Source organism: Bombina bombina, chromosome 6 (genome assembly GCF_027579735.1).
Source record: "Bombina bombina isolate aBomBom1 chromosome 6, aBomBom1.pri, whole genome shotgun sequence".
In the NCBI taxonomy this organism is placed as follows: Eukaryota; Metazoa; Chordata; class Amphibia; order Anura; family Bombinatoridae; genus Bombina; species Bombina bombina.
This window is the reverse complement of record NC_069504.1, coordinates 328,877,802-328,899,722: the sequence shown is the minus strand read 5'-3', so window position 1 is coordinate 328,899,722 and position 21,921 is coordinate 328,877,802. Positions and strand designations below refer to the sequence as shown.

At 37.1% G+C, this 21,921-nt stretch overlaps 1 protein-coding gene across 1 annotated transcript in view; it reads left to right on the top strand.

Annotated features, from left to right (window-relative positions):
* The window catches only part of CFAP54 (cilia and flagella associated protein 54), a 901,430-nt gene that overhangs the window by 143,383 nt on the left and 736,126 nt on the right, over positions 1-21,921 (top strand). The window contains exons 13-14 of the mRNA XM_053719246.1: positions 4,876-4,952; positions 20,907-21,044. Of these exons, the coding sequence (XP_053575221.1) occupies positions 4,876-4,952; positions 20,907-21,044 (215 nt within the window). The remainder of the gene's footprint in view (positions 1-4,875; positions 4,953-20,906; positions 21,045-21,921) is intronic.

Below are 21,921 nucleotides of genomic sequence, written 5' to 3'. Positions count from 1 at the left end.
TGTCACCAGGAAAATCTACCATAAGATATGGCGCAAATATCTTTATTGGTGTGAATCCAAGAATTACTCATGGGGTAAGGTTAGGATTCCTAGGATATTGTCTTTTCTCCAAGAGGGTTTGGAAAAAGGACTATCAGCTAGTTCTTTAAAGGGACAGATTTCTGCTTCTGTTAGGCTTTGGTTAGAATTAAGCCTGTGTTTAAACCTGTTGCTCCCCCATGGAGCTTAAACTTGGTTCTTAAAGTTCTTCAAGGAGTTCCGTTTGAACCCCTTCATTCCATTGATATCAAACTTTTATCTTGGAAAGTTCTGTTTTTGATGGCTATTTCCTCGGCTCGTAGAGTCTCTGAGTTATCGGCCTTACAATGTGATTCTCCTTATCTGATTTTCCATACAGATAAAGTAGTTCTGCGTACAAAACCTGGGTTTTTACCTCAGGTAGTTTCTAACAAGAATATCAATCAAGAGATTGTTGTTCCATCATTGTGTCCTAATCCTTCTTCAAAGAAGGAACGTCTGTTACATAATCTAGACGTAGTCCGTGCTTTAAAGTTTTACTTACAAGCGATTAAGGAGTTTCGTCAAACATCTTCCCTGTTTGTCATTTACTCTGGACAGAGGAGAGATCAAAAGGCTTCTGCAACCTCTCTTTCTTTTTGGCTTCGGAGCATAATACGCTTCACCTACGAGACTGCTGGACAGCAGCCCCCTGAAAGAATTACAGCTCATTCTACTAGAGCTGTGGCTTCCACCTGGGCCTTTAAAAATGAGGCTTCTGTTGAACAGATTTGCAAAGCGGCGACTTGGTCTTCGCTTCATACCTTTTCAAAATTTTACAAATTTGATACTTTTGCTTTTTCGGAGGCTGTTTTTGGGAGAAAGGTTCTACAGGCAGTGGTTCCTTCCATTTAAGTTCCTGCCTTGTCCCTCCCATCATCCGTGTACTTTAGCTTTGGTATTGGTATCCCACAAGTAATGGATGATCCGTGGACTGGATACACTTAACAAGAGAAAACATAATTTATGCTTACCTGATAAATTTATTTCTCTTGTAGTGTATCCAGTCCACGGCCCGCCCTGTCCTTTTAAGGCAGGTCTAAATTTTAATTAAACTACAGTCACCACTGCACCCTATGGTTTCTCCTTTGTCGGCTAGTTTCGGTCGAATGACTGGATATGGCAGTTAGGGGAGGAGCTATGTAACAGCTCTGCTGTGGGTGATCCTCTTGCAACTTGTTGGGAAGAAGAATATCCCACAAGTAATGGATGATCCGTGGACTGGATACACTACAAGAGAAATAAATTTATCAGGTAAGCATAAATTATGTTTTTTAGACATCATTGGCAGTAGCAAATTTAAAGGGACAGTGTACACCAATTTTTTTTTTAAAATTTTTTTTTTTTTTATTGAGGTTGAAAACATAGTGCGATACAGAATTATCATACATTAAGAGTTAGCTGTCCAGAAATATGATGACAGGAATCATATTGAAGTTACATCCACTAACCGGATTGATGTTATACAAAACTTAATAATGTACTATAGCCAAATATATTGCTCAGTAGAATTGATCAGCTGTGTTATAAGCTGTGTGACACAATACAAATAATAACAAACTCACATTTTCTAGAGTATAGTTAGCTATTCCCTATAAACATATAATAATAAACACACCGTTTCCCTTAATGATTAATAGCGGCCTCTCTGGGGTCACCAATAAAAGACATCAGATAGCAATGGGAAAATTTGGGGATAAAAACAGGAAGGGCCACTTTTGGACCCATACAAAAATCTTAAGCGACAGTAATGGAGCCTATTAAGTCACATGTGATGGCTACTATTGAGTCTATATACTAGGGGGATTATAGCACCAGAAGGCACAATTTATAACTCGTAAGGCCTTTAGAACTTGCACCTTAGCACCACAGATTATGCATAACTAATGGTGGAATAGATCAAACTATACATTAATAGGTTAAAGACTTCTTATAGCGATACTTTCAAATGGACCCTTATGCAAGCAAAACTCTGGGGATTATGGACATTACATTTATGCACAACCTGAACATGAGAGGAGGACTTGATCATAATTCACCTAGTTCAGCCAGCATGAGAGGAGAAATTTGACCCGTTTTCTAAAAGTATGTTAAATACAATGGCAACAGCGTCATCTAGTGGTCATAAAAAATAACATTAAACTAACTTGGATCGCATTTAAACTTGAAAGGTTAAAGGGACACTGTACCCAAAAAATTTCTTTTGTGATTCAGATAGAGCATGCAATTTTAAGCAACTTTCTAATTTACTCCTATTATCAAATTTTCTTCATTCTCTTGGTATGTTTATTTGAAAAGCAAGAATGTAAGTTTAGATGCCGGCCCATTTTTGGTGAACAACCTGGGTTGTCCTTGCTGATCGGACAGCACCAATAAACCAGTGCTGTCCATGGTTCTGAAACCAAACATTTGCTGGCTCCTTAGCTTAGATGTCTTCTTTTTCAAATAAAGATAGCAAGAGAAGGAAGAAAAATTGATAATATAAGTAAATTAGAAAGTTGCTTAAAAGTGCATGCTCTATCTGAATCATGAAAGAAAAAAAATGTGGGTTCAGTGTCCCTTTAGCTTGGGAACAAACAAATACTCAACATCTTCCTTGGAATAATACAAAAGAATTTCCACCGCAGTTAAGTTATGTGAGGGTTTGAAATCAGTTAAGAAGTAGTGTTCCTTTTACCCAACTCCGGATTTCACCATGGACTTGTAACAGTTAACCAACTCTGAATTTTAAAATAGTGATCCTATTCAAGTATGCAGAACACAGAAAAGTTCAATTGCCCTCTGTAGTAGAATGAGAACAGATGTATACCTTCAGAGTATGTGAGTGAGTGTTCCATGTAGAAAGTAATGAGACCAGCCGGTAGCCAGCCGGTGATGGAGTGATGTACAACCCGTGTCACCTCAGGTTCCAATGAAGTTGATAATAGTAGCTGCAGAACTCCTACATTCTGGTTAAGAGCTTCATCTAAGATCTCCATAAGTACAGGGTTTAGGGCCCTATAGGGCGGCATCTCCTTATCTTGAGTTCCATCAGGTATTGTGTCTCAATCAGCCTTCTCGATCAGTTTCCATACCAGGTGGAATAAGTGGCTGAGAGTTACAATAGTGTAGTACACAGTCCATGACTTTCAGTTCCTCTGAGTTGTTCTGGGCTCCCATTTCACTATCCCAGAGTTCTATAGTGTTAGGCGTACTACTCACAGGTGGTGCAGCAGAGTGTGTAACCCCCATGGCAATATAAGAGACTTTTTGCGGTACAAATTTGTGCAGGTCATCTTCTCTATCTGCTTAAGCCCACGCGCCTTAAAGCAGTGCTCAATCAGCCATCTTAAATTTGTGAAATGCTCCTCAAACATTTCTTCCACTAAATCTTGTGTGATCAGTGCCATGTTTCTATATAGCTGTGAGGAGAAAATGTAGGTGAGTGAGAATAGCTCACTCTGTACCGTGTGAATGGGGGTGTTGAGGCCTTCCCTAGTTGGGCCGCCAAAACCTCAACGGTCTGGACTAGACTGCAGGCAATATAGGAGTAGAGGTGTCAAAAGATGCAGTAGTTCTGGTAGTTTCTAGGCAAGATACCATAAATACTGGATGTCAAATATTCCTCTTAATACTTGGCGGATTGTATTATTCCAATGCTCAGCTTCTAGTATTGCGACTGATCATGGCTGCCGCCCTGACACCCCCCCCCAGTGTACACCAATTTTTATATAACTGCATGTAATGAACATTACTATAAAGAAGAATATGCACAGATGCTGATCTAAAAATCTAGTATAAAACCTTTTAAAAACATACTTAGATGCTCCCACTAGCACTGTTGATGAGGTTAGGCTGGGACACCCAGTGAAAGAGGCTGGGAAATCAGGAAGAGCAGACCCCCCCCTTCCCTACATATGAAAAGACCCTTTAGACGAACAGGATCAGCAGGAGTCTGTAGCCCTGGGTCTACATCTGACACTTTGGGGCTTGGTTAGGAGTCGAAAATCAGCACAATGTTATTGAAAAATAAGCAAAACTATACATTGTTACAAAAACACTCCCTAATGGGATATATACATGGATCATCTAGTGTGCAATGTCTCTTTAAACATGATTACAATATTTATGAATTCAGCTTTAAGGGTTTGCTATATACCTAGTCATACATAATGTACACATATAAATGTGGGCATAATGCAAACATCATCAAAACTCCCAATACACAAACATAAAAAGATGTAAAAAAAATCTGCTGATTAATATATAGTAAAACCACAAAGAAAATAATTTCATACAGTGGAAATATAATTTATTAACACTAGGTGTCACTCTTTGAAAAGGAAACAAAAAGTATTAGATAAAAGTAACTGAGTTTTTAGTACATTTTATCAGACGCTGTACATTTTTATCACTGAAATGGTATTAAAAAAGCTTAATTTAAAGCAAGGCTATTTAACTGTAGTTGTAAAATTACATGTATATTGATTTATTTTACAGTATATTGAATACATGTGTGCAGTGACACTCAAATGAATTCTGTAACAGCCAAACAATTATAAAATAGAAAGTAAATTGTATAAAGATAACTAGGCTAATTAATGAGCAGGATATAGTTTTACCTGTAACAATAAGAGAAGGTTGCATTTCTAAATAAAGAGTTGAATATTGGTATATATTTTTTTCTAACATTAGATTTGTGAAATTGTTTTAATGTATTTGATTTACATAGATTTACATTTAGGTAATTCACTTGTGTTCCCTTTGAAAAAAAAAAGAATCGTCTAAACAAACAGCCATTTTTTATTTGGTTTTAATTTCTTTCTTTGCCTCGAACAGATCTTCAGGATGGACCTGCAGATGAGCACGTTATCTTGGCAGAAACTGTGTTTTTCTGTGAATGTAACTCTTTCCAGGTAAAGTTTGTATTTTCAACTCACTTTTAAAATAATATTTCCTAAATTATACAAAGGAAAATAGGTTAAACACATAGTTAAAGTCCGCTTCAGAGTGACAAAGCACTGCTGGGAGCTAGCTGAACACATCTAGTGAGCCCATGACGAGATTCAAATGTGCCGATACAGATAATAGTAATACAGCGCCAAATGATACACACAAGCTCTCAGAAATGTGATTACCTAAATAAATCACAGACAGGAAGTGGTAGTTACATGAACACGAGCCTAATATGGCTTAAAAGGACATAATTAAAATCCACATGGATGCATTTCAGTTATGAACATGAGCATTTTTGTAATATACATCTATAAGCAAAAGTGCTTCTAATAAAAGCTATAGCTGTTTCAAAGTGTATTTAAGTATGCACCATGCACCAGCATTTAAAACTCAGCACTTGCTCAGAGAGGCTAAGATGCTTGTACTATTTTTTAATGACTTAATTTGATATTTGCTGACATGATACAAGCCCCACTGGTACTTTGAACAGCTGCAGTATTTAAAATGCTGGTGCACTGATAATCTCTAGTTATACTTCACATGCATGTGCAGAGAAAAATGCTAACACTAAAACAGCGATAACTTATACTAGAAGCATTTTTGCCAATACATATATATTGCAAATATGTTCCTATTCAAAGATGCAATTAATCTATTTGCATTTAAATTTTGACCGGACTGTCCCTTTAAGTGTGATTCTAAATGTGCATATGGTATATACAATGCAAATTATATTAATGCATATGATACATATGATATAAATAAACCATATATCACCATCTAGCTCCCAGTAGTGCACTGTTACGGCTTAGCATATCTACATATGCTTTTACACAAAGGATACCAAGAGAATAAAGGTACATTTGATAATAGATGCAAGTTTAAAAGTGTCTTAATCATGAAAGTTTAATTTTGACTTTCATGTTCCTCTAAACTGGATAAAAAGTTTAGATGCAGAATAATATAAAACCAGTAGCCTTTCATTCCGTGCCCATCCTATTTCTCTGAGAAAGAGATTGTTTGTTTGTCATATGGACAGACAAGATGTTTTTGTTGAAGATAATGGTCAAACTAAAAATGGCAGTACAGTTGAAACTCGAAAAATTAGAATATCGTGCAAAAGTTCATTTATTTCACTAATGCAACTTAAAAGGTGAAACTAATATATGAGAGACTCATTACATGCAAAGCAAGATAGTTCAAGCCGTGATTTGTCATAATTGTGATGATTATGGCTCTAGCTCATGAAAACCCCAAATCCACAATCTCAGAAAATTAGAATATTACATGCAATCAATAAAACAAGGATTGTACATAGAACAATATCGGACCTCTAAAAAGTATAAGCATGCATACTGTATGTACTCAGTACTTGGTTTGGGCCCCTTTTGCAGCAATTACTGCCTCAATGCGGCGTGGCATGGAAGCTATCAGCCTGGGGCACTGCTGATGTGTTATGGAAGACCAGGATGCTTCAATAGCGGCCTTCAGCTCTTCTGCATTGCTCGGTCTCATGTCTCTCATCTTTCTCTTGGCAATGCCCCATAGATTCTCTATGGGGTTCAGGTCAGGCGAGTTTGCTGGCTAATCAAGCACAGTAATCCCACGGTCATTGAACCAGGTTTTGGTGCTTTTGGCAGTGTGGGCAGGAAAATGAAAGTCAGCATCCCCATAGAGTTCGTCTGCGAAAGGAAGCATGAAGTGCTCCAAAATCTCCTGGTAGACGGCTGCATTGACCCTGGACTTAATGAAGCACTGTGGACCAACACCAGCAGATGACATGGCTCCCTAAATCAACATAGCCTGTGGAAACTTCACACTGGACTTCAAACATCTTGCAGTGTGTGCCTCTCCATTCTTCCTCCATACTCTGGGTCCTTGGTTTCCAAATGAGATGCAAAGTTTGCTCTCATCAGAAAAGAGGACCACTGAGCAACAGACCAGGTCTGTTTTTCTTTAGCCCAGGTAAGACGCTTCTGATGTTGTTTGTTGTTCAGGAGTGGCTTGACAAGACGAATACGACATTTGAAGCCCATGTCCAGGATCCGTCTGTGTCTGGTGGCTCTTGATGCACTGGCTCCAGCCTCAGTCCACACCTTGTGGAAATCCCCAACACTTTTGAATGGCCTTTTCCTGACAATCCTCTCCAGGCTGCGGTCATCCCTGCTGCTTGTGCACCTTTTTCTTCCACACTTTTCTCTTCCATATAACTTTCTATTAATGTGCTTTGATACAGCACTTTGGGAACATCCAACTTCTTTTGCAATTACCTTTTGAGGCTTTCCCTCCTTATGGAGGGTGTCAATGTCGGTTTTCTGCACAACTGTCAGGTCAGCAGTCTTTCCCATGATTGTTATTTCCACTGAACCAGATTGAGAGACCATTTAAAGGCTCAGGAACCCTTTGCAGGTTTTATGGCTTAATTAGCTGATTAGAGTGGGACACTTTGAGCCTAGAATATTTTTTTTTTCACAATATTCAAATTTTCTGAGATTGGGGATTTGGGGTTTTCATGAGCTGTAAACCATAATCATCACAATTATGACAAATCATGGCTTAAACTATCTTGCTTTGCATGTAATGAGTCTCTCATATATTAGTTTCACCTTTTAAGTTGCATTAGTGAAATAAATGAACTTTTGCACAATATTCTAATTTTTCGAGTTTCACCTGTACTTGACCAAGTCCAAAATGCTTCTGCTGTTAATCTCCCTGATGCTCAAATTGTTACCTCCCAAAAAAAGCACATTATCTGTGTTGTCAATCTTGTAATTTTTGCAATTGAAAAACAATACGCTTAGGATTGCAAACCAACAAAATGGTGATTGGTCCCTTTTAATAGTGGGTAGAGATACTAATAGTTGACTTTTGTATTTAACCTGCTGTACTCAAAAACTATAGAGATAGAGGTACAGTAGTACAGTATTTGAACAGGGCGTGCACAGTATAGTGGCCATGTGTGTTTGTTGGGGTATTGATTTAGCTTATTTTTTTTAGGGTAAAAGTGTTTACTATTTTTTTTTTTTAATGTTATTTTGTTGTATCTATTTGGTGATCCAATATAGCAGGAGCAATTTCAGTATGGTTTGCCCATGTGTAAAACCATTGTTATATTCATAAACTTTTGGGTACTTGGTCATTTTTTGTCTGGGATTGATCAAGTCCTTTTAGCTGTTATATTGGATAAGTGAAAAATTGCCCCTTTAATGTGTTGTTAACTACTGAGATTATATGATTGTGATCAGCCAGGAGGGTCATTTTTCAGCAAACTGATAATTAAAAAAAAATGCTATTGATAAAGAATAAAAATGTATTCAAAACAGCTTTTAACATGGTGATAACTATTAAACAATAGGTTAAGATTAACCCCTATATGTTTTACCCCTGCAAAAGGCTTAAACATACAATTAAAGTTTGTTTCAGAACAGCACTGCACTACTGGTCCAGAGATGAACACAGCTGCTTACAGATCAGTCAGGGAAGCATATGTGTGTAGCCTCCAACAGTCATCTGTGTTTATCGTCAGAGCATTGCTTGCCTAGAGCTGACTTTAACTGCTTGATTAACCCCCTATGCAAAGGGTAAACACATAGTTGTGGTCAAGCAATAGAGCAATAATAAAATGTTCTGGCACATTAGACAATTATATTATTTCTTCTTAATGCACCTTTAAACTCATTTTCAGTACATCTCTCTAATACCATGGGTTGCTTATTCTAGCCCAACACTTGCTTGTGTTTTATTGCATAATTATCATATTACTAAAAATATGTTTTGTGTTTTAAACCTGTTTAAATGAATAATTGATTTTTTTATACAGATCTGTCAGCTTTGATAATTATCTAATATTTCATGAGACTTTAGAATGTCAGTACAGAGATATTGATCGAATAAGATATTAAAGTAGTTTTATGCATAACTGGTATATATTAGCTATTAACTGTGCATTGCACATTTTACAAGCATTTAAAATTGTTATGGTGTTAGCAACATTTGATATCTCAAAGCAGTCCAGGGATACATAACTTGAAAATCTCTTGATGATGATTATCTAGTCTCCTTTGCAATGGTTAATTAGACGCCAAATTAAAATGGGCTTATTCATTCATCAGTGCAATCACAAAGTCAGTTAAACTGCAGCATACTTATAAAAGTAGTATGTACTCCAGTCTGGCTTGGGAAATAAAGCTCACTTTCTGTTGGTACATTACAGGGACAGAAGGCAAACTAAATAATGGATGTACATTGCACTCTTAGTTCTACTATACTTAAACAAACATTTTCGAAAATATTTTTTAGTTTAAAGGGACAGTCTACTCCAGAATGTTTATTGTTTAGAAAGATAGATAATCCCTTTATTTCTCTTTCCCCAGTTTTGCATAACCAACACGGTTATATTAATACAGGTGGCCCTCGGTTTACGCCGGTTCAATTTGCGCCGTTTCAGAATAACAACCTCTTTTTCCAGTCATGTGACTGCTATTGAAATAAAAGCTTTTGGAAAGCAATTCCCTAATTAAAATAGCCAGTAGGTGGAGCTGTCCGCTTGTTTTGCTGCAAAGTTATGCAACTTAACAGCCTTAAATTGATCTGTGTACACAGATCAGACCAGATCTATCGAGCAAAATTTAGCAGGCACTTCCCTATTATCTTCCTGTCCAGCAGCTTGAGGTGAGGGTGCTTAACTGCTTAGTAATCACTGCAGATTGAAATGCATAGAATAGGTGCAGACCCAATATTATCTAACATGCTAACAATGCAGAGAATTGATTGCAGAAAAATGCAAGTAAAAAAACGTTTTAAACTTAGTTTGATGATGTTTGATGATGATGTAGTCTGTTGTGTGATTATTTTATTAGGTGATGTTTAGCAAATGTTTTTGTTCATTAAACTTAGTTTGATGATGATACAATCTATATTTTTATTTTTATAATGCTGTTTAGCATTTAAAGTCTTCATTTCAAAACTTTAAAAATAATGTATTAGGTGTTAGTTATGACAATTTTGAGAGGGGCCTGGAACCTAACTCCCTCACTTCCCATTGACTTACATTATAAACTGGGTTTCAATTTACAACGGTTTCGATTTACAACCATTCCTCCTGGAACCTAACCCCGGCTTAAACTGAGGGCTACCTGTATACTTTTTACCTCTGTGATTACCTTGTATCTAAGCCTCTGCAGACGGCTTGTTTTGGTTCTTTTGACAGACTTGCATTTTAGCCTATTAGGGCTGACTCATAAATAACCCCACGGGAGTGAGCATAATGTTATCTATATAGAACACATGAACTAATGCCCTCTAGCTGTGAAAAACTGATAAATGCATTCATATAAGAGGCATCCTTCAAGGGCTTAGGGAAATTAGCATATGAGCCTACATATGTTTAGTTTTCAATACCAAGAGAACAAAGCAAATTTAATGATAAAAGTCAATTGAAAAGTTGTTTAAAATTGCATGTCCTATCTGAATCATGAAAGTTTAATTTTGACTAGACTGCCCCTTTAATGTTACTGTATTATTTTATTATTTATGAGCATAGCTTACTGCTAATTGTGCACAATAATTATTACTGTATCTTTTGTATTATTTTTACTTCTTGTAGCTACTGTAACACAACTGACTAAATAAAGCAGCATCAGTTAACAATGAGTTTCAGGGCATACAAAATAAGTCATAGTCCTCATTCTACAGGAAAAAAACAACATATTTTAACTTGGAAACTGCTGATAATGAGAAAATCCATTGAGCAATATATACTGCTGTCAGTCAGCAGAACTGACAGAAAATCAGTCACACTTGACATGTCTTGTCTATGTCTGTATATAGATCAATCACAGGTGCATCATTCTATTCTGTACTGATGTGTTGGGTTGCTTTGCTGATTAAAGTCCACAGTCTGTATCATACTTGTGATAGCAATCACTGGTTGAACTATATATAGATTATTGTTATTACAAAACTGCTCAGCATTTTTTGTTTTCTAAAGTAAATGAATGTCAGACTTCTGACATTTAATGTGATTTGTGCGTATATATATATATATATATATATATATATATATGTGTGTGTGTGTTTTTGTGTATTATTTGTGTGTGTGTATGTGTATATATATATATATGAGTGTTTTTGTGTATTATTTGTGTGTATGTGTATATATATATATATATATATATATATATATGAGTGTTTTTGTGTATTATTTGTGTGTGTGTATGTGTGTATATATATATGAGTGTTTTTGTGTATTATTTGTGTGTATGTGTGTATATATATATATATGAGTGTTTTTGTGTATTATTTGTGTGTGTGTATGTGTATATATATATATGAGTGTTTTTGTGTATTATTTGTGTGTATGTGTGTATATATATATATATGAGTGTTTTTGTGTATTATTTGTGTGTGTGTATGTGTATATATATATATATGAGTGTTTTTGTGTATTATTTGTGTGTGTGTATGTGTATATATATATATATGAGTGTTTTTGTGTATTATTTGTGTATGTGTATATATATATATATGAGTGTTTTTGTGTATTATTTGTGTGTGTGTATGTGTATATATATATATATATATATATATATATATATATATATAATATCCGTGCTCAGCATAAATGAGTGCACCCCAACAGATTTGTCAGAAAACCTTTACTTACCTTTCAGAAAAAATATATTCTATGGGACACTACTACAAAATACTGCCACAAATGCGGGCCATTGATTGCAACCAAGATTTGTTAATTTGAACCCACAACAAAGAATCTTTCCTAACAAATTCATTCAAGACCATGTTGCAAAAATGACAGTTGATTATAAAAGGGCGTTACCTACTAAAGAAAACCCCTTCCCATGTCATGCTGTCAGCAATGGCACCACATGGAAGAGATATGTCATGAGAAAGAAAATAATTTCTTTACACAAGAAAGGTGAAGGCTACAAGAAGATCAGCAAAACTTTACTTATCAGTCAGAATACTGTAGCAAAAGTTATAAAAAAATGTAACAAAGGAACTGTTACCATCTCACAGAGACATCCAGGCCATCCACGGAAGTTAACAACTCGACAGGAGCGTCTTCTGATGAGAAGGGTTTAAGAAAATCGCCATGCAAGTTCACTGCAGTTAGCTTAAGAAGTAGAAAGCCAAACTGGGGTGATCGTTTTTCTTTACACAATATGGCATACACTGCAGAGGAATGGCAGACATGGGTGTCGTCCATGAAGGAAGCCTCTCCTAAAGCCCATGCACAAAAAATCCAGTCTAGAATTTGCCAGGACACATGCTGAAAAAGAAGAAGACTACTGGGACCCTGTACTCTGGAGTGATGATACCAAGATAAATGTTTTTGGAACTGATGGCTTCAAAACTGTATGGCATTGCAAAGGTGAGGCGTACAATGAAAAATGCATGGTGCCTACAGTGAAACATGGTGGTGGTAGTGTTTTTCTGTGGGGCTGAATGAGTGCTGCTGGTGTCGGGGAGCTGCATTTCATTGATGGTATTATGAATTCACAAATGTACTGCTCTATATTGAAAGAGAAGATGCTACCATCACTCCGTGCTCTTGGTCATCGTGCAGTTTTCCAACATAACAATGATCCAAAACACAGATCTAAGGCAACTGTTGCATTTCTGAAGAAGAAAAGGGTGAAAGTGATGCAGTGGCCTAGTATGTCTCCTGATCTGAACCCAATCGAACACCTATGGGTAATTCTGAATAGACAAGTTGAGCATCAGTCTCCATCAGCATCCAGTCTCTAAAAGAGGTCGTTCTTGAAGAATGGAAAAAAATAGATGTTACAATATGTCGCCAACTTGTTTATTGTATGTATGTATGTATGTATTGGGTACTTGTAAAGCGCGGCTAATCACCCATAAGGGTCTCAAGGCACTGCTCATTTTTATCAACCTCAGAAGGATGAAAGGCTGAGTGGACCTCGCCAGGGATCGAACCTGCAACCCTCGGGTTGCTACAGAGCTCAGCCACAGTGCCTATCTTTAAATCTAGAAGACTTGGTGCTGTCCTTACAAATCATGGAGGTCATACAAAGTACTAGATGTAGTCATTTTTCTTGTGGGATGTATACATTTGTGCCTTACCTACTTTGAGTAAATCTGAAGATTTTCTAATCTAGGTTATATTATTAACCTTACTTTCATTTAAATGAGCTAAACAAATGTTCTAAAAAACTCAGTTTTGTTAAAATTCTGGAAATTGTTCTTGTATTCATAGAGATATTGATTAAAATCTTACTTTTCAAAAGGGGTGTACTGATTTATGCTGAGCGCTCTATCTATGTATGTGTGTATGTGTATATATATATATATATACATATATATATATATATATATATATATATATATATATATAAAAAGACACACTATTTATATGGGGAGAGGGTACAGTATTTATTTCTTAAACTTTTAATTCTTACTTAGGTGCAGACCCTGTAAAGCAAATATCTAAACTTACAAAACAGAAACAAAGGAAGCCACTATCGTGCCCCCTACAAAAGCCAGGGATGTCAGAACTCCAAATATAATACAAAATTACTTAGTCAATGACACATTTTGAAAAAAGTTTTTAGAATTTATAATAGTCAGGTAAACTAGAGTATACAACAGCTGGGTCCCCTAAGCGAAACCACACACACATCAAGTTCCAATTCATGTATTTTGTGCAAATAATTTGATACATCTTAAATAAAATGTATTAAATAAATAAAAAAGGCTGGCCGGCTCACTTAAAGTTAACTCGATACAAGCACTGTCATTATTTTATATGCTTAATTGCAACACCCCTACCAGAGGGTAGCCCTGTAGCCCACAGGAATCTGCTACCATGGATAATATTGGGGATCTATGCAAAATAATGCATGACACAGTAATAGGTTAAATGGCAACACCTCTCTCAGAGGATAACCCAATAAAAATTGGAAATCTGTTATCATGAGTTAAAAAATCACCTGAGGATCTATGCCAATAACTTTATAACACTGTATTTTAAAGCCGTGGCGTGTGACGTCATTTCTCACAGCTGAGAACCGGATCCTTGGTTTACTCGATGCACGCTGCAAACAAAGCTAATAGCCACGGAAGAAAAACAAGTCTTGTTTCAGGATAAAACTGCTCCTAAGGATCTTAAAGGAGGAGGACTTCTAATACTAACAAGTCTCTGTAATGTATAAACGGACTTACGAGTTCATGCATTCTATAATGAAATGTACTTTCAAAGGAAAATGAGTCGTAAAGAACACTATGCACTGCAGTTCTAATAGTGCTGGATTGGAACTTTAACGTCATTTAAAACTGCAAAAGCAATATATCTGAAATGATTTATTTGTTTGCTATGACAATATGTGTTCTGGCTGTTACTACGCACTTATTATAATTTGAACATAGATCCCTATATGTTTCCATGGTAGTGTATACATTTTTGGGAAATTGGTGCTACCCTCTGGTTGGGGAGTTGTTCATTATATTTAGTGAGTACAAGTGTTAAGCATGTATTATCTTTATAATATAGCTTTAAAATACAGTGTTATAAAGTTATTGGCATAGATCCTCAGGTGATTTTTTTAACTCATGATAACAGATTTCCAATTTTTATTGGGTTATCCTCTGAGAGAGGTGTTGCCATTTAACCTATTACTGTGTCATGCATTATTTTGCATAGATCCCCAATATTATCCATGGTAGCAGATTCCTGTGGGCTACAGGGCTACCCTCTGGTAGGGGTGTTGCAATTAAGCATATAAAATAATGACAGTGCTTGTATCGAGTTAACTTTAAGTGAGCTGGCCAGCCTTTTTTATTTATTTAATACATTTTATTTAAGATGTATCAAATTATTTGCACAAAAGAAATGAATTGGAACTTGATGTGTGTGTGGCTTCGCTTAGGGGACCCAGCTGTTGTATACTCTAGTTTACCTGACTATAATAAATTCTAAAAACCTTTTTCAAAATGTGTCATTGACTAAGTTATTTTGTATTATATTTGGAGTGCTGATATCCCTGGCTTTTGTAGGGGGCACGATAGTGGCCTCCTTTGTTTCTTTCTGTTTTGTAAGTTTAGATATATATATATATATATATATATATACAATTTATATGATAAATAAATGGTAAGATTTTGATCGAATAGATTCCAACAATAGATTCTGAAATAGGGTCTGATATTCAGAACCTCGCCTGCAGGAAAGAAATAACACAAAATCTTTGGGATTTTTTTTAGACCTTGTATTTTAATGTATTAGCTCTGATTCACAAAAAGAACACTACGTAGGAACATAAACATTTCTCAAGATAAAATTTGTGTTTCTAATTTTTTTTTAAGGGCCTCGCCGTACCGATGAATCTTTTTAGAATATGTTCCCTGAGCAGCGAGGTTTTAAATATCAGGCCCATAACCACTATTGTTTTTAGATTGGAAATTCTATTTTTTTTTTTCCAAAGTTATGTGCCATATATTGTTATGCAGTTATTTTTTTCCCCTTTTTAATTTACACTTTGAATCAGTTATACTGCAGTGCCGCATGGTGCTGTAAGGGTCCACCAAGAGGCATTATCATACATCCCAAGAATAATTTTACTATTAAAAGAAAAATATTGGTAGCCAATATTATAGAATTTTATTTAAAAATATCTCAACTTGCTATAAAAGTGTCAGTGCCAATTCAAACTTTTGAAAGAACATTCAAAGCAATTAAAAAAAATGTAAAGAAAACATGCAATATTTATCAACCATTATGAAATGTATTCCTTTCCTTCCATAAGGCAGGGAGAGTCCACGACTTCATTCCTTACTGTTGGGAAATACAACACCTGGCCACCAGGAGGAGGCAAAGACACACCAGCCAAAGGCTTAAAGGGACATTATACACTCATTTTTTCTTTGCATAAATGTTTTGTAGATCAATTATTTATATAGCCCATTTTTTTTAAATATATAGTTTTACTTATTTTTAAATAACATTGCTCTGATTTTCAGACTCCTTACCAAGCCCCAAAGTTTTAGGAGAATACCGTCAGATACCTATACCAGCTTGCTCCTGTTTGTGTAAAGGGTTTTTTCATATGCAAAAGAAGGGGGAGGGGGGAGTGTCTTATTTCCCACTCGCAGTGGGCTTTCCAGCTGCCTTTTCAACAGAGATAAACTGAGAGCTTCTAAGTAAGTTTTTAAACAGTTTTATACTGGATTTTTATATCAGTATCGGTGCATCTTATTCTTGCAGTTATATGAAAATTGGTGTATGCTGTCCCTCCCACTTCCCCTATCCCCCAGTCAGCCTTTTGTTACTATAGGAGGTGGCAGAGAAGTGTCAGAAGATTTGAATAGTCCTGTAATGGGTATGTTCCCTTCAAGAAAGGACTGGAGTTTTAAGTAATCATGTCAACCTCTCTGTGAGAGTATGGATGAAAGTTAGAGTCTGGAGATGCAGGGACAGTTTTTCTGTGAACCCATCCAGACTGTCGCTAACAGCTCCTGAGCAATCAGTGTTGACGAGTTCCGCTGCTTGCTGCTACACACTCAAGTTGATGTCAGAAGTGCTGCTGCAAGACTGTCACACTTGAGAGACTGTGCCTGTTCCACAGCATGGATCCTGAAGGGTAAGACTGTTTTTTATATATACAATTTAAAACGCTATACAGGGTCACAGTGTGACTCCTTTATACCTCGATAGGATCAAGGGTTAATATCTCCTTCAGGGAGATTATTTGAACAGCTTGGGTATTTATATCTGCAAAATGTAAGCGTTTTCTTAGGCTCATAGACAGTGTGTTTTTTGGCTTGAAACAAACAGGTTTCACTTTTGTTTTTGAAGTGTTGCACAGCTCATAATAGCAGGGGAAGGCCTGTCTTACGCATCACGTGACCAGGTGCGGTGTCTTCCTTTTCCTAAGGTCCTGTTGCAGACATCACTCCTGAGGAGAGCGTTTTCACTGTTAGCTGTCTGGGTCTAGGAGGTGGTGAGCGGAGCCGTTTGGGGTGCCAAGAAGGCACAAGGTCTGTGGACTCAGGAGGAGTCCTCCCTTCCGATCAATATTTTGGAACTCTCTGCAATCTTTAATGCCTTGAAGGCTTGGCCCCTTCTAGGTTTGTCCCAGTTTATCAGATTCTAATCAGACAATATAACCTCGGTTGTCTATATCAACTATCAAGGGGGAACAAGAAGTTCCTTGGAGTTGAGAGAAGTATCTCAGATACTAGAGTGGGCAGAGAATCACAAATGTACGCTGTTAGCGATCCACATTCTGGGTGTGGACAACTGGGAAGCAGACTTCCTCAGCAGGCAATCCTTTCACCCAGGGGAATGGTCTCTTCCCCCCTGAGGTGTTTGCAGAGTTATGCAGTGAGTCGGGGACACCGGATATAAATCTCATAGCATCCCGCCTCAATACCAAGCTACACAGGTACAGGTCGAGCTCGAGGGATCCTCAGGCGGAATTGATAGATGCCCTATAAGTACCATAGATGTTCAGACTCGTATATCTTTTTCCTCCATTACCGCTTCTCCCTCGTCTGGTGGCTCGCATCAAGCAGGAGGGAGCATCTGTGATTCTGATTGCTCTGTCGTGGATCTGGAGGGGATGTCCTCATCTCCTCAGTGGAGGTTACCTTGTCGCAGAGATCTGCTGATACATGGTGCCTTCATTCATCATAATCTCGATTCTCTGAGGCTGACTGCGTGGAGATTGAACGCTTAGTATTAGCCAAGAGAGGGTTTTCTGAGAGTGTTAATGACACTCTGGTTCAAGCTCGTAAGCCAGTTACTCGTCGTATTAACCATAAAGTGTGGAGGACTTACTTGTAGTGGTGTGAAGAGCGTGACTTTTCCTGGCATAAGGTTAAGGTTGCCAGAATTTTATGTTTTCTCCAGGATGGACTGGAGAAGGGTCTATCTGCTAGTTCCCTGAAGGGACAGATATCAGCCCTGTCGGTGTTACTGCACAAAAGATTGGCTGAGCTTCCGGATGTGCAGTCCTTTGTTAAGGCTCTGGCTAGGATCAGATCAGTGTTCAGATCTGGGGCTCCGCCTTGGAGCCTCAATCTTGTTCTTAGTGTTTTGCAGCAGGCTCTATTTGAGACTATGCATACTCTTGACATTAAATTGTTGTTTTTGAAGGTTCTTTTTTGTTGGCTTTTGCCTCTGCGCGAGTTTCTGAGATTTCTGCTTTGCAATATGATCCCCCTTATCTGGTTTTTCATGCTGATAAGGCAGTTTTACGCACTAAATTAGGGTTCCCCCCTAAGGTGGTGCTGAATCGTAACATTAATTGAGAAATTGTTGTTCCTTCCTTGTGTCCTAATCTTTCTTCAGCGAAGGAACGTTTGCTTCACAATCTAGATGTGGTTCGTGCCTTGAAGTTCTATCTTCAGGTTACTAAGGAATTCAGACAATCTTCCTCTTTGTTGGTCATCATCTATGCGAGGAAGCATAAGGGGCAGAAGGGTACTACGACATCTCGATCTTTCTGGTGGAGGAGTGTCATCCGCTTTGATTGAGACAGCCAGATGATAGCCTCCTGAGAGGATAACGGCTCATGCCACTAGAGCAGTGGCTTCCTATTGAATTTGATGTGTTTGCTTCGGCTGAAGAAGCTTTCGGGAGAAAAGTTTTGCAGGCTGTGGTGCCCTCAAAATAGGGTCCGCCTCTTTTTTCTGTTCCCTCCCATTATTCATTCAGTGTCTTCTGGAGCTTGGAGTAAGGAATGAAATTGTGGACTCTCCCTGCCTTATGGAAGGAAAACATAATTTATGCTTACCAAATAAATTCCTTTCCTTCCTGGCAGGGAGAGTCCACGACCACGCCCGCAATTTATTTTTCTGGTGGGCGGCTCCCTTTTTATATTATTTCTTCTGGCACCTTTTATACCCTGATGTTTCTCCTACTTTTTCTTGTTCCCTCGGCAGAATGACTGGGGGAAAGGGGAAGTGGGAGGGATATTTAAGCCTTTGGCTGAGGTGTCTTTGCCTCCTTCTGGTGGCCAGGTGTTGTATTTCCCAACAAAAGTCATGGACTCTTCCTGCCAGGAAGGAAAGGAATTTATCTGGTAAGCATAAATTATGTTTTTTTCTAAATGTTTTTAGCAGTTGGGCCATTATAGTCAATAAATGACCTGCTCTAATCTGTTAAGAGAATGGCATTTTAAGACTATCAACCCTAGACTACCTTGGGCCAGATTACAAGAAGTTTGAACTTAGAATATTGCGTTCGTGTTCACGTATTCCCCCATAGAGGTCAAAGCAGAAAAAAGTGGGGAAAAAACACCCTACTCGTGTGAAAACCGGATTGCATATTCTCAAATGCGATAACCCAACATGAAAATATGAATATTTCACATTCCAATGTTCTTTACATACAAGAATATATTCTATTTATTCACAAATAAATATTTCTATATATATATATATATGATAGTTTTTTGGTACAAAACATGGCCGAGCAGTCTAGGGTTGATTGTTTTAATACTGCAATCTCTAACAGATTAGAGCATGTCATTTATTGACTATAATGGCCCTTAAACCTCTTACATGCACGTCACAATAATGGCGATTACCTACAGCAGCATTTAAAATGCTTTTTAACCTGAGGGGGAGAAGGATCTAACTGAGCCCCTATCTCCCGCCTTATTTGTGCTACAGGGGAAAGTAACTCCTCATTTGAAAGAGGGGAGTTTGCCCTTTTAAATGAGGGGTCACTTGCATCTGTAATTTGCAGATGATCACTGTAAAATTGGGGAATACCTGCAGCAGAATTTTAAATGCTCTTCACCAGAGGGGGAAGGGGTCTCTAGTGCAGTCCCTATTTCTCCTCCTGTTTCGGCTAGAGGGACAAGTGACCCCTCATTTGAAGAAATAGCCAAATTATATGTTTCTATAGTTTTGTAATATGGAAATAAAAAACACTACCCAGAATGCAAAATGTGTACATTTTTTTTATTATAAATGAAAACAGCAAGCTGGTTATTATTTTCTAAATTGTGCAATCAAGCAACTTAGGGTACCACATTTAGACTCAGTGCAGCTTCATAAAAAATATAATGTAGGATTCCATATCCATCATTCCAATAATAAGTAATTGGAAATCAGAAGATAGAATTTTGTTGCTTTCATCATGTTGGGTTTCACAAAGAAAGTTCTTATTTCTACAGGCACTAACTGTCCAAACGCATTAACGTTATTCATTATTACGTGCTCTCTTTACTATATATACATTAGGTAGATTATTGCCATAAAATGAAAGGGGCATGAAACTATGGACCTAAATGTTAGAGTATGTGGTCACTCATTCAAAACAGAGAATTACCTCCATAGGGTCACTGTTTTCCATGTGATCGCCTGCATTCTTCTGGGGTAAGCGACCCATCATTTGGTGACTTTTCCCCTTTCAATTAAAGGGTCAGTTGTTCTCCTAGGTCAAAAGGGGGAGAGTTCTAGGAGAGTTCATCTTTCCATCTCAGCTAAACTGACATGTAGTGCTCTTGGTGATTGCTGCTTTTACAACGTTCATCTGCATCTTTTTTGAAATTACTCTTGCTGAACTGTCATAGTTTATATGAGTTTGCCTGTAAAATACCCTGCCCCCCATATCATAAGAAATTAGGAAGGTCTTGACACTTTCCCAATCTTCATGAAGCCATCATGACCTATTTACTGACATCACGCAATGTATTTGGAAACACTGTAGAACTGACAATGTCCCGTACAGTTCTCTATGTTGCCGCAGAACTGTTTCTCTCTTGTAATTGGGATGGAGACCTTTATGTTTTTGTATAAAGATTTTTTTTATAGAACTGTTTTTATGTTCATAATGCATCTTTATGCACTATTTATGTCTTATTCAATTATCTAATATTTATTTTATTTTTATTTTTTTCATCAACCATAATACAAATATTCAGGATATTCAGCCTGACAAAGACATTGTCATCAATGTTATCTTGTTCCTGTGGCAAAAATGCAAACATGGAGTGCAGAGAATCCAAGCTGCCGCATCTGAGTTGTCAAGATTTGTCCATAAATGTGAAACCAATAGCAAGGTACCTTCTGTTTGTTTTTATGAAATTCATTATTTAATTTTATGTGTAAAACAAATGGTACTCAATATTCACAATATTTGTATTCCTTTATTCTTGGTAATATGTTGTTTGCTTTTTTTTATCAAAACTCATCACTACATTTATATCTACATTCTGCTTTATAAAAACATATTTATTTACCTTCTGTGCAGTGTGAAAGGTCTTGTTACTTTTGTGTTTGATTGTATTTGTAGTGTCATTACATCTGCGGATTCAAACACAAGGTAGTTCCCCCCCCCCCTTCTCCTTTTCATCTAGCTAAACATATTTTTTTTTTTGCTTTATATAAATGTTCTCACAGAGTAGTGCTGATGAACTGTAAAGGTAAGTGATATATTAATACTTTTGTCCAAAATACTTAAAGGGACATAATACTCATATGCTAAATCACTTGAAACTGATGCAGTATAACTGTAAAAAGCTGACAGGAAAATATCACCTGAGCATCTCTATGTAAAAAAGGAAGATATTTTACCTCACAATCTCCTCAGCTCAGCAGAGTAAGTTCTGTGTAAAAAGTTATACTCAGCTGCTCCCAGCTGCAGGTAAAAAAAATAAAAAAAATGAAGAAATGAACAACAGCCAATCAGCATCAGCAGTGCTGAGGTCATGAACTCTTTTACTGTGATCTCATGAGATTTGACTTAACTCTCATGAGATTTCATAGTAAGCTTCCTTTACCTGATTGGTGAAATAATATGAGAGTGCACAATGCTCATCCCTTCTGCTGTCCTAGGACAGACACACTAAAATGCTGCTTAAAAATCCTTTACAATGGGAGGTGGCTACTGAGGAACTTTTGAGGTAAAATATCTTTCTTTTTTACATAGAGATATTC